Source organism: Crocodylus siamensis, chromosome 12 (genome assembly GCF_052110815.1).
Source record: "Crocodylus siamensis isolate JL-2025a chromosome 12, ASM5211081v1, whole genome shotgun sequence".
Taxonomy (NCBI): domain Eukaryota; kingdom Metazoa; phylum Chordata; order Crocodylia; family Crocodylidae; genus Crocodylus; species Crocodylus siamensis.
The window spans coordinates 37270287-37283258 of NC_143406.1; the positions used below are offsets into that span (position 1 = coordinate 37270287).

General features: G+C 42.2%; 3 protein-coding genes across 6 annotated transcripts in view; 2 read left to right on the forward strand and 1 right to left on the reverse strand.

Moving 5' to 3' along the window:
- LOC149854923 (acyl-coenzyme A synthetase ACSM3, mitochondrial-like) overlaps nt 1-137 on the forward strand; it is a 40132-nt gene extending 39995 nt beyond the window's left edge. For both annotated transcript variants that reach the window (XM_090024131.1, XM_090024130.1), the window contains exon 16: nt 1-137. In XM_090024131.1, coding sequence (XP_089880257.1) covers nt 1-87 — 87 coding nt within the window. In that variant the 3' untranslated portion in view covers nt 88-137.
- Nucleotides 116-8634, reverse strand: ERI2 (ERI1 exoribonuclease family member 2). Of its 3 annotated transcripts, XM_090024127.1 has the most exons (9): nt 8464-8634; nt 8318-8379; nt 8142-8225; nt 7406-7533; nt 7063-7213; nt 6414-6514; nt 5627-5708; nt 3236-3324; nt 116-3018 (listed from the first exon to the last, which is right to left on the reverse strand). In XM_090024127.1, exons 1-9 carry the CDS (start codon nt 8484-8486, stop codon nt 1660-1662), a joined length of 2079 nt encoding a protein of 692 aa, XP_089880253.1. In that variant the 5' UTR covers nt 8487-8634; the 3' UTR covers nt 116-1659. The 3 variants fall into 3 exon arrangements, with proteins under 3 accessions (XP_089880253.1, XP_089880254.1, XP_089880255.1); XM_090024128.1 differs by lacking the exon at nt 8142-8225; XM_090024129.1 differs by lacking the exons at nt 7063-7213; nt 7406-7533 and having other exon boundaries at nt 117-3018.
- REXO5 (RNA exonuclease 5) overlaps nt 8635-12972 on the forward strand; it is a 20698-nt gene continuing 16360 nt past the window's right edge. Inside the window, exons 1-3 of the mRNA XM_090024126.1 lie at nt 8635-8862; nt 11585-11706; nt 12831-12957. Of these exons, the coding sequence (XP_089880252.1) occupies nt 8731-8862; nt 11585-11706; nt 12831-12957 (381 nt within the window). The 5' untranslated portion in view covers nt 8635-8730. The remainder of the gene's footprint in view (nt 8863-11584; nt 11707-12830; nt 12958-12972) is intronic.

Genomic DNA, 12972 nt, shown 5'->3' on the forward strand with positions numbered 1-12972 from the left:
ATGGAGTTTGTTCAACAGCTGCCAAAGACAATTAGTGGAAAGATCAAAAGAAATGAACTGCGTAAGAAAGAGTGGGAGAAAATTTAGAATTATCTAAGCATTTATTTTGCATTATTAGTTTTTACAAAAGGGAAAGACTTCTTTCTCCTGTTGCGATTTCTTGTTATGTTCCCTGGTTCTATTTTAAAGTGCACAGATCCTGAGCATCACAGTACATTCTGTGCGTCTCCAAACCTCTGCTGAGCTCAGTAGGAATTTGGATGAATAAGCAATGTAAGATTAGGCCTTTGGTGAGCATCTCTATAGTTGAGCATTTCTTTTTTCATGTGTTCTAAACCTAAAAAGACTGAAAACATTTTGCCAGCGATAAAAATTCAAGTTTTAACAACACCTATTAAGTACACAAATACGTAGGAAAGAATATACACAGACAATAGGAACCAAGTGGATCTGTATCCAAAGTTTATATCTTAGTGGTGCCAGGAACTCACTGTCAGCTAAAAAAAAGCACATGGTTCCTCCTGTATTTTGTGCAATCAAATATAGTAATCCTGGATTTTAAGGCTGCCTTCACCATATCTCCTCATACACAGTTATGAGAAAATAAAAAACTTTGAAAGGAAAATATTAGGTGATGGCAGTTTTCTATATCCATTAGTTTTAATTAATGCAATGTTTATATAGTTCACAGCTGTCAGGTAGTTTGAGTTAATCTTCTCTACAAAAGTATTTTTGCTACTTTACATATTTAATACATCCATTATTACTAACTGGCAACTTAGGCATCTATTTAAAAGACAAATGTCTGTACAATTGACAGAGTTCATATGTACACTAAGTTATACCTCTCCCTAATATTTTCTTTTAGATAGCTAAGCTCCCAGGGTCAAGTTTTCTGTTATAAAAATTGCAGAATATACGACTAGAAATTACTGAAAGACTGAATTTACAAGTTAACCCTCGTATTGTGATATTATCAGTTATTCAATAAAGATTAGGTTTCCATAAATATATACATTGTCGTGACATTGAACTGGCCCAGATATTGTGATGTGAAGTACAACACAAAGATGTAGATGTAACAACAGCAAAAGCCTTAATTTTTTTATTGTGTTTTTAAGTTTATTTACTTGATAAAATGTCAGAGGAATTTATATTACATTTTTATACGATTTCAGTAGTAAAAATGTGCTAAAATCATCACCGCTGCTTCAACTACCATGAAATGAAAAAGAATCGGATATGCATACATTGTAAAAAAGTGCAAGTTGTGAATACACTTTTCATTAAAAAAAAAAAAAAATTAAAAAGCATTTGTATACAATGTTTATAGTACACCAAAGCTGGTATTTAAGTATGTTTGGCTATTAAAAATATAAAAGGCATGATAAAATAAAAATGTTAAAATTTGTGATGCCAGCTACTTATGCTTTCACATCAGCTCGACCAACCTCCATAAATCCTCACACTTCATCGATATCTGAGTTTCCATTATTGTATCTAGCATTTTAATATATGTAGCTCTATCTGTTTCCACAGTTTCCATTTTGTCTGCAGTAGTCATTTCTGCTTCATTTGCAGGACATGCAGCTCTATGGCATTATCTGACTGCTCTTTATGTAGCAATAGTAGTAGTGAACCAAAAAATTAAAGGAATATTCAAGTTCTCATTGAAGGTCTTAGACAAATATAGTTCCTATGAGAAGAACTTCCTGATGTATTGACACATGATCTTGGAGATGTTAAATCATTTACAGCCGGGAACAAATGATTAGTTGATCTCTCCTTTAAAAGGGCATGTTCCCACTTGAAATATCCACAGCCTCTCTTCTTCCCTTCGTGTTTTCCAACAGGACAACTGTAGAATGTTTTGCCATGATTCGGACCATTGTTGGACACATTTAGTCTTCTAGCTCTTCGACCACAATTACATAAGGGTGGGGTCAATTTTTCATTTTTCACAGCCCCCACAGATTGCTCCATGTTGACTCTGGGATTTAAAACAAAAGGAGGAGTGTTGTATGAGCTTGAACTTCTTAAAGGCAGGAACTGATCAGGAGACACAGTTTTATCTTCAGGAGACACAGTTTTATCTTCATATACAGTAAATGACTGCTTTTTTGCTGGTGGGACAGCCTTTGGATTAGACAACTTTCTTTTATGAAAAGATTCTACTCCTGAAGTTCCAATTAACACCATACTTGATAAAGTAGCATCTCCCCTAGCAGATGGTAACTTAAAAGATGAACAATTTGGAGTCTGCTTTTGGGCTATTCCTACATTATAGATGGTAGTATTAGGACTTTTGTATACAACAGACTTTGAAGATTCCAAAGAGACAGCAGTTTTCCTCAAACGTTCTAAGTCTGAATGTACCGCAGCTGGTTCTTCCAAAACCATCACTTCTGTTGGAACTGAGAAAGTCTCTGTATTTGGGTCATCTTTCAGTTGTACAGAGTCTGAACTGTGTTCATGCTGAGATTCTGGTATTAAAGCTACATCCTCCCAATCAGTCAACATGGATAAACAGTCAGAACTAGTACTTATATCCCCATCAGAGATATTAACAGAGGAGACAGTAGTGGAGACAAGCACCAGCCCTGACCCAGGCACTGAAGAGTTGTAGTTAGAGGTAGAAGTAAGGTGTCCATTTAATCCTTTTTGGAAGCTTGTCAATAAACAACCATGAGGAGTCTGTGGCTGTCCAAGAAAAGCAAGTTTATCAATTGCGACTATGCCATTTGGGGCTTGACCACATAAGTCAGTCTTTCTTCTGCAGGCAGATGCTACATGGATATTTGTAGAGGAACTTGTACAACTTGATTTTTCCTGGGCCTGTATCTCTGGACTAGAATTTATAATTATTTCTGTAACTGTAGTCTGTTTGTTCTCAGCCAGGCAGCTGCTGTTGCAAATTCTATCTTCACATAAAGTTTCAGTGCCATCATTACTTTCCACTGGCTCATCTTCAGTGGGGTTTATATTCAGAGGTCTTGAAACTGAATTCTTTGGCTGCACCTAGGAGTTCCATTAACAAAATGAGATTTTGGAAAATGGATGTCCAGAAGTCAATGTATGAGATGAGAGATATCTGCCTTACCAGTGCCTTAACACAATTATTAGTGTCCTAACACAAATTACGTTCAAAGTCTTTGTTAATTATTTCAGTGATCTCACCATTTGACCATATTCCAGGGCTTGAGGCAAGAAGAAAGGAACAAATGAACTCACTAACCTTATCTAAAGATTTGGTAATTTCCAACACGCATCCATCACAGATCATCCTCCAAGCAAGACAGGCAGTGTTCCGAGAATCATCCAGCCCTTTGGAAGATACGTTATATTACTTTCTTATTTTTAAAAATCACTACTGAGAGTAGCAAGTGAGTGGCATAATAAAATAGGTAAGTAAGCAGAGTTAATGCTCAGTAAGTGTCACTGAATACTGTCGTTGTATCACTGCCTTCGCTTACCTATTTACTCAAATATAAGCTGACCCCCCAGTAATTAGATTCTATTCATGGAAAAGTTATAAATATATTATAAATTTCCCAGGTATAGAATCTAATCATTAGAGGTTTGCCTTGCCTTTGCCCACCTCCCACTACTACAGCAAGGAAAATAAAACGGAGGGGAGGGGGGGAAATCAGGTAGTCCCTTGCCTTCTGCCCCACCTATTTCTCCCCCTGCAACTCCTTCCACTGCCCTTACTGCCAGATCCTGCTCTTCCTGAGCAGAAGGAAGTGAGGCAATTTTGAAAACAATGACTTTGAAATAAACATACCTCTGGTAATTTAGTTCATCCAGAATTGATGCATTTTGCCTTTTTTTGGAAATTGCTGCAAGTTTCAGCATAGGTACTCTAAAAACACACTTTTACCCAGCACTTTTTAACCTACATATATATATACACATATATATGTATTACAAACTTTTTAATTTCATTTTCAGAGCCAAATCAGTTCAAAATTAAGTTTCAAATTGCAACTGAGCAGAACTCAATTGTTCAAGTCTGCGTAGAAACTTCTGTTATTATTACTATTAAATTTCATGTCTCAGGCCAAATTAGCCAAATCTGTCCCAAATTCCAATGACTACTTGGTCATTCAAACCTATGTGGTGCTACCACTGGCAAGTATCGTCCCTCCCAGACTCTTTGGCCTGGGGCTTCTGATACTCCCAAATGCACAGCTGGCATCCTACATGCAAGCCTGCCAACAGGCCAAAGGAGCAAACTAGGAAGAAATTTCCCATCTCTGCAAAATAATCATGTAGCTGAGACTCTTCATGGGGAAGCTTCAGTAGACTTCAGGGAGCTACATTCATGGTATTTGTTGTGCAATGCATATGGGTCAAAAGCCCAAAGGCTCACAGTTTGCCATATACTTCATTGGGCTAGGCCCCAGCAGATTCAATAAGGTTTCAAGCCACAGTGACCCTCAGAGAAATGCTCAGTATGTGTGTGTACTCCCATAAAGGATCTATCTTCTAATAACCACAACCACTTATGACTGGAGCTGGGTGTTCTTGTTATGAGTTCTGGGATCCTCCAAAATGTATATGCAGATGAGGCATACCTGCTCCGGCTTCACCTCATGGAGGACAGGGTCTCACTAATCACATGCAACAGGCTGAAAGGGGGTGACAGCAGGATTCTGGGTGAACAGTTTGGGGCCTTGCTTGATGAAGTTTACCAGATATTTGAGGAAGGCTGGTGAAACAGGATTGGAAATGGGAAAGGAAGGCACAGCTCAGTGGGAAATGAAGAGGAAGCTAAAATATATTCAATGCAGTGGCTCCCATAACTTGAAAAAGGAGTCAGTGCTGAGGGAGACTGAATACAATGGATATTATTATGTGGTCAGTTGGGCTGTACTAACCTATTCTTATAGTAAGTTCCTATCAGTATGTTTGCCCAATATGGGCCATATGTTTTATGGTCATGCTCAGTGTTAGATACCAACTATGAAATTGATTAAAAGTAGCCATTACTGAGCACGTGCTGTTTTTGGCACCAGTTTAATAATTAACCAATACCAGGTTTCCTTGTATGTGAATGTAAGAACAGGAGCTTTGCTCCCCATACTGACTGGGGAGAAAATACTCTGTCTTACGTTCATGTAAATATGGTAAACACCCACAATTAACTATTTATCGGGCTACAGCAAACACAGTGCCCATTCAAGCCTCTCCACACCATCCAAAATGGGTGAAAATCCTTGGTCTTACCAACAATCACATTGTGCTGGTTGGTTTTATGATGTAAATATCTGTCTACCAGGAAACTAACAGCTACAAGGTGGCACCTGTTTTTTGTTGTTGTCCGTTTTAGGGGTATTGGGGGGGGGGGTTAAAAAAAAGCTTCTGACTTACGACTTTGTCATTCAAGTCCTCTGCACAAAGCACTACAATGGACTTCAAGGAGAATACAAGAGTTTCATAGCTAATGATCTTAAGAATCAAATATTTGATATGAAACATCCAACCATCTGAACCCTCTAGCTTCTTTATTCAGATTTTTTGTTAGTGTGCATCACATCACACAGAAATAAGTAAGGTTGTGACTGCTGTATTTTAGCTGATTTTATAAAAGACTTTATAATAATGCTGGTCAGCTCACACTCACCAGAATGCTCCCGTCCTGCAAACTCTATCCCCAAATCCTGTAAAGCACCATTTAACCCTTTAGGCTTTCTATTGTAGAAGTTCTAAGAAAAAAATGTAATAATTTTAGAAAATACATGAAGCACAATATCATCTTACATGCAATAAACCTCACAAGGTCCTTGTGAGACAAATGTATTCTAATCTAGTTGGGTTGCATAAGATTAAGTAACTTGCTCTACAGCAATTTAAAAATTGCAGAGATTTCAGTCTCCCAGTTTTGGTCTACAAACTATCCTGTATACCCCCCTCAGGTTTGTCAGTTACATATGTATGACTTACAGCAAAGAAAGAGGTAACTGAACCTCTTATCTTATGGGAATACAACTCTAAGTCATATGATTACATTTATTTAACTTGCTGTATATGTTGCAACAGGAAAGGCCTGCTATTTTAAATTGGACACAGGTGTCAGCTTCTTTTAAATGGAAAGCAAAAAAGCATTTCTAGAAACTATTGGTATTTCTTGTTCAGGGACAGACAATGAAAACTGGCTCTATTACCAATAATTTTCACCCAGTCAAGAGCTTAACAGGTAGAACTAAGGTCTGACATTAAAATCTGTATAGCTCTGGGCTTATATCCTTCTTTCCTATTGCCAAATACAATAAGTATGTGCAAGGGGGGATAATAAGCAATGCTAGTTACTTAAACATACACGTGAACTACTTGCTTGTAAACCTGGATATACAGTTTACCTTTAGGTGACTAAAAAATGTGTACCCATAAAATCTATTGGATTCTCAAACCTTGTACGTTGCTCTGAGGTCTATCCACGAATTTAAAATATCAGGTTTTCGCAGCTGCTTTCTTTTACACTCATAATGCAAACAAACTCCTAGATCCCAGTCTGCACAAGAGATAAAAGTAAATATGTTACTTTTTATTCCCATGATTATCAAGCATATGCATTGATTTGCTTTAGATAAATTGGAATCTGAAACATTTAATAGAGCAGTAAGTAAAATTAAAACAAGATTATTTGCAAAATAAATTTTGGCAGGAAAACTTGGGGAGCTGTCTAGCCGGGTAATCAAAGGCACCAAATTTCTCTCTAAAACTGTATGCAAACTGTTTTCAATCACATGCAGAAAGGACAGAATGTTTGTGTATTAGTACTATCCTAATCTGCAAGGTAAGAAATAAATTCAACCGTTAATCCCAACTCTTGATTTTTAGACCAGAAGTAGCAGAAACGCTGGAAGCTAGCATTAGAGAAAACGAGTACTTTGTCAGTTAAGTGGGACCAAAAGGACAGTGACATAACACAGATAACACTGCCAAGAGTTATAGTGGAAAAGTTTGCATTAATGCTGTGAGGGCTGAGCTAAGAACATCAACTTTTCATTTTAGCGTGACCCAAATACCAGAATTCAGTAAAGATGAAATGTTCCTCACCTGACCAAGTGACAAAGGTACATGATTTAGTTTCAGAATGGCTCAGAACATCTAAATTGAAAGTGATTTTCTTCTCCTTTTGTATCTTTTGAATCCACTTAGTAAACATTGATAAGCAAATGTTTAGAGGAACACCTTCGTCAACTTGATTCTTGATAGAACAGAGAAGAAGCACGTACAGTTACCCATTAGTGTGCTGACGCTCATCTCATGCTTACAGTTCAGAAACAATACATCCACTTTTAGATGTTTATGTTCCTGTACCGCTGTAAACAAGATTGAGATCACAAACTTGATTAGCTGCAATGTAAGCACCTTGTGATGTGCTATATAAAGATGATACCTGTGTTATTCCAGTGAGTTCTGTACAAAATTTAGAGAGAACCGGGTGTTCCTGGGGCTGGACGTAGGTATGGAATTCAGATTCAATCTCGCCATTTAACGTGTTTAATAAAACTGCTGGAAATTCAACTAGAAAAAACAGCGAAGAAAACTCACACGTATTGACAAATTGGCTTAAATTAGAGTTTAAATACATGACTTAAAGCCAGTATCAAAAAGGTACAAATGTCAAATACACCCCTCACGGGCGACTGGTGCCACCTTAGGGGAAGCATGCCCCCCGAGCAACCAGTCACCAACTGGGGGGGAGGTGGGCAGGTCCCCCGCAGCCGAGCTCACCAACCCCCTACACGTCACCACTGATACCCCTAAAGAGAGAATCCATGAGTGGAATTTTTCCCATTTTCTGTGTATTTCTGAGGACGCTGTTTCTGGATCCCGCGTGCTGCAGCACCTCCGGGCATGAACAAGAGCACCCGAAGCCCACTTGCGATCCAGCAGGCTGCAATATCAAGTCATCCCTGAATAAATGAGTGACTTTCCAGGGGCAGGCCAGATTCTTTGAGTAGATGGGGATGTTGTAGTAAACCAGCGGAGTCATCCAGACCAGTCCTCTGTGAATGCACCTGCTCTGCAGCAAGATCCCAGGGGCCTTTTCCCGAGAGAAAACTCAGCTCGGGTGGCCCCCGCGGCACTTGCCGGCCTAACGAGGCAAAACTCCCGCCGCTGCCACTTACTGATCTCGGGGCTGTAGCGGATCGTCCCGCCGCTCCAGCACGTGGACTCGAAGTCCATCACCACAGCGTAGCGGAAGCGCTGCCCTGCAACACGCGGCACGGAGCGGCGCTGGGACGCGGCCGCCGGCGCGAAGCGCGGAGGGGAGGGGGTCAAGGGGCAAAAGTTTGCCACTCACGTGAGGGGGCCGCGAGCCCGGCCCGGCCGTGCGCGGAGCGAGTCCGGACCAGCCCGAGTCGCCTGCGGAGGAAACACAGGAGGTTGGTGGGGCCGCGGCCTGCGCCCGCTCTCGCCCATCCCCCCCCCCGCATGAGGGGGGCGCACCTGGCCAGCTGCTTGGTTGCCATGGCTGCGGCCGCTGCCCGCGCCCAACAGCTGTTGCAGCCGCCGCGGACGGTAGTATCGACGCTATCAGCAGATCAGCTGCTCTGGTCTGGCGGAGGGGGCGGGGCCTTTTGCTCGGCCACTGGCAAGCCGGCGGCGCTCAGGCATGAGCAACGGCTCGCCGAGCGGCCTGTTGCCTGACGAGCCGGCTTGGCGCGGGGTAACCTGCTTTCTGCCCAGGGGCCCATTTCCCGTTACCGCCGGGGCATGGAGGAGGCCGACCGTCCGCGCGGCCCGGCGAGACCTCGCGAGGGTAGCGACAGCGCCGAGGACGCCCCCCGGCGGCGGGGCAAGAGGAGGCGGCCGGAGCCGGAGCGGGGCGGCTCGCGTGGGGCAAAGGTGCGCACGGGCCGGGGCAGAGTGTGGCCCTTGCCCCGGAGCGGCGCGGCCGCCCGGGCTGGGAGCGGGGCTGCGCCACGTGGTCTCCGGGGAGGCGGAAGGGGGCGCTCTGGCAGCCTCCACCTACCTGAAGGGGGTTGAAAGAGGATGGAACTGGACTGCTCTTTGCGGTGGCTCAAGTTGCAGCAAAAGTTTAGGTTAGATATTAGGAATAATTTTCTCACTAGAAGAGTAGTAAATCACTGGAATAGGTTATCCAGAGAGGTGGCAGACTCTCCATCCTGGGAGGTTTTTAAAACCCGGCTGGACAAAGCTGTGGCTGGGATGATCTCGTTGGGGATGGTCCTGCTTCAGGCAAGGGGTTGGAGTAACTGACCTCCTGAGGTCTCTTTCAGCCCTAATTTTCTGATTCCAGATGGATATTAGATGTAGATGTCTGCCACTTTATGGAAGCAGAGAGCTGGCTGTTCCCCTTTAAAATGCTGCTGAGATTTTATTGCATTAGTTTATGCCCAAAAAGTAGAATTTTCTCACCTGTCGTCTGCCGCTAGTCACCCCGAGTCTTTGTCATCCCGGAGTTCTTTGGCGTGATCCAAAGCATGTACTGCTTGCAACCTAAAACATCTTCACGAGCAGTTAGGGCAGATTTAGCATGGGGACCTTAGTACCTGACTTCCACTGAAATCATTAGTTTTGGGATGTGCGAATCCAAGGGCAAAAGCCTGTAGCAGAGAAGGGTTTGGCCCCAGATTTCCCTGCACTGAACATTTGCATCTTAGGGGTTTGTGACAGGCCCATCTCCAAGCAAAGGAAATTAGTTTACGATCGTAGACAAGTGTTACTAGATTTGATTAGAGCTAAGTGACTTTATCAGCTGGAAGTGATGATAAACTTGACTTCAACTAGGAAAACTTGCAGCCATGAATATCCACCTGAAAGTCCGTCATAAAAAAACTTTTCAACATCCACTCTCTGCCACTGTGTGACGCAGGCCTATTTGTCGCCTTCAGTGACATGGGGCTGCGCCCACCAAGTAACCTAGTGGCCTCCCACATGTGCAGAGTTTACAGAAAAGGTGATAACTGATTATCAGGGACAAATAATAAAAGAACAGGGACAGGAGTGCTGGTCAAAGGTTCATCACAAGAGTGCCAAGGGGGGACACTGAGCTGAGCACACCAGACAGTGCCCTGAACAAGTCCAAGGAGCCAGTGGACACTGCCCAGTGATACTGTGCCTAGAAAGGGGAATGAACCAGGGCAAAGAAAGCAGCCGCAGATCCTTGGGGACCTTCCCAGCCAGAGCCTCCCTGGTCACATAGCCAGCTTGGCCAGGGCCAGGAGGAGGTTGACCAGGAGGTCCCAGGACTCGATGGGGCCGTGGACAGGGAGTGCATAAGTAAAGAGGCTAGGGGAACAGTGCAGCCAGCACCTCAGCGAGAGATTCTGGAGGACCATGTGAGAATAGTGGGCAAGGTGGATCTAAGGACCAACCCAGTAAGTGGCAGTTGTTCTGTTCTTAAATATATCTTACAAAAATCACAAAGATGAACATGATCTATACCAGTCAACCAGGCACTTTTGAAGTCAATGTGACCATACCAGCAATTTCAGACCAATGCTGTATCCAAATACCTCAGTGAATTTACACCTGTTAGAAGGTGAAGCAAGGTCAGATGACAAAGTCAGAGCTCTAATGGCACAATACATTTTTAGATATAACACTTAAAATTAGCATGATAGCCAACGTGTGAAAAGTTTAAGCACACTAACTGTGGAAGCTGAGTCTTATTTGCATCTAATTAGAGGCTGGAAGACCTGCCAAGTTATCTTTGAACCTGAAACTGTTGCTGGCTGTTTTGTAGATTTCTAATTACAGCTCATCTAAACAGTAGTGTCACTGCATGTTTGTCCACCCTGGAATGAAAGAAGAGAAGCAATTAATTATGAGTCAACTGATGTAAGAATTGCTTTACTTAAAAAAAACCCCCCCAAAAAAAACCCACTTGAAGCTCATATTTTGTGATCTTGTTTCTTATTTTATATTTAAGTGGTTTTAAAAGATGTGCCAACATTATTCTGTGTTAGCAGATTTTACTCATTCAATATAATATGACAAAGGGCATGTTAACATAATGAAGGACTTGATATTTTATCTCGCGGCAGAGGGTCAGTGCCAGACACATGGGCACTTCTGTGCTAGCGCAGCCCAGGCTGGGCCTAGAGTTGGGGCTACCCTGCTATATGACCTGGGGTGTGGTCCTGGGTTTTGTTAACAGCAGGTATGACTGGGTGACCCCCTTCAGAGGCCAATTCAAACCCATACATGTGACTGTCGGGTCACAGGGCAGCAGGATTATCATCCCCAATACATGTGTTGCTGGCTCTTTTGCTGTTTGCTGGCTAGTACAGGCCTCTCTTCCTACTTCACAGCCTTGGAGACTCTTTAGCTTTTTAAAAAATCAAAGTTTTCAAGAGCAGTTAGGGTTTCAACTTTAAGGAAGAAAGGAAGGGTGAGTCAGCTGAAGATTAGGCTACAAGGTATGAATTATTTTCCAGGGCATGTTGTATGTGAGAAGAGACGGTATTATCTATTTTAAATGTTCTTAATACCTATGTAGACTGCGAAGGGCCACTTTCATCCTAATCCCTTGCCTTTTTTACAATGAACACTGTTGCTTGGTACACATGAATGGTTCTTCACATGGGCTTACCTTTCTTAGGAGAAGAAGGCACGCTTGTCAGCAGAATTGTTTGGTGAGGACTGTGAAATCAGCCATGACCAGGTGTATGAGTTCTTAAAGTATGCAGCTTTGGGAAAACATCACAATGCAGCTCAACCCAGGTATATAATGTATGTTTGTATTCTGGCAGCAGTTTCATAGATTTCATAAACGTTAGGGCTGGAAGGGACCTTGGAAGATCATCGAGTCCAGCCCCCTGCCTCAGGGGCAGGAAGCCAGCTGGGGTCATAGGATCCCAACAAGAAAAACATTCAGGTTTCTCTTGAAAGCATTCAAAGTAGGTGCTTGAACCACCTCCAGTGGCAAGCCATTCCAGACCTTGGGGGCTCAGACAGTAAAGAAGTTCTTCCTTATGTCCAGCCTGAAGCAACTTGTACTGCTGCTAGACTACTGAAAGACCCATAGGTTAATGTTTTGTTTTTGGGGGGGTTTTAATGTACTTTGCAACAGTCACCATCCTGATCTTCACATATTACTGCATCTGTATGCATACTATATAACTCGAGCTGGCTGAAATACAGAATTTTCACTGTGAAAAAATTCACTGTTTTGGAACTTTGTTTCACTGAATTGGGGCAAAAACACCACTACATTTTTTTAACAGAACAACAGTTCCAAAAATGTACAGTGTCAGAAACATTAAAATGAAACAGTTCACATTGAAAAACGTTGGAACATTTTGTTCTATGCAATGTGCTGTCTTAAGTATCAAAATGACATTTTTCCAGCCTTTTTGACCTGAATTTTAGTGCCTCATTTAGAGTGTAAGAATATAGGCATCTTGGATGAGATAATGCCTGATGGCTACAGGGGAACTCAAAAACGAAACTAAATATTGAAAACAAAATACCTGATTTAATTTCAGGCTATTTAAAAATGGTTTTCAGCAAATACATTTTTGGCAATAAATTCTGCCAGAACTTTTTTCCTCCCAGATTTAACAGTCATAGCTTTATTTGGATGTTTTCCTATTCATATTTTTATACTACATGGAAAAAAGGCAAGTTGTGTCTTGGAGATGAATACTGTAGTAGAGCTTAGCTACACAGTGTCTTTGTCTTCTTCTGCATACGGAGGTCCTTATGTGGAGCAAAGGAGATGCATGGGAGTGAAATTCTGTTCTTGTTGGAGATGGTGGGAGTTATGCCTTTGATTTGTACAAGAATGGGACTAGGCCCACATTTTTAAAACTATTGTTAACTGTTTTGCTTTAATTTTGGTGCAGCTGGTGTCATATTCATCACCAAAGACACCTGGCTCGGGTTGTGGTCATTGTTCTACATGAAGTGAGCCAGCTTCACTTCTACAGGTTCTATTTACAGTTCAAACATCTCAGAAAGTCATTCCCGCATGTAAGTCTCAGCTTC

Excerpts from the sequence above, each read along its gene's own strand:
- ERI2 (XM_090024127.1), bottom strand. The coding sequence starts at position 8,486 with ATGGCAACCAAGCAGCTGGCCAG. Across the intron at positions 3,325-5,626 it reads TGCAGGACGGGAGCATTCTG|GGCTGGATGATTCTCGGAAC; the intron begins GTGAGTGTGAGC and ends TATCTTCCAAAG. Across the intron at positions 3,019-3,235 it reads TTACCAAATCTTTAGATAAG|GTGCAGCCAAAGAATTCAGT; the intron begins GTTAGTGAGTTC and ends TGGAACTCCTAG.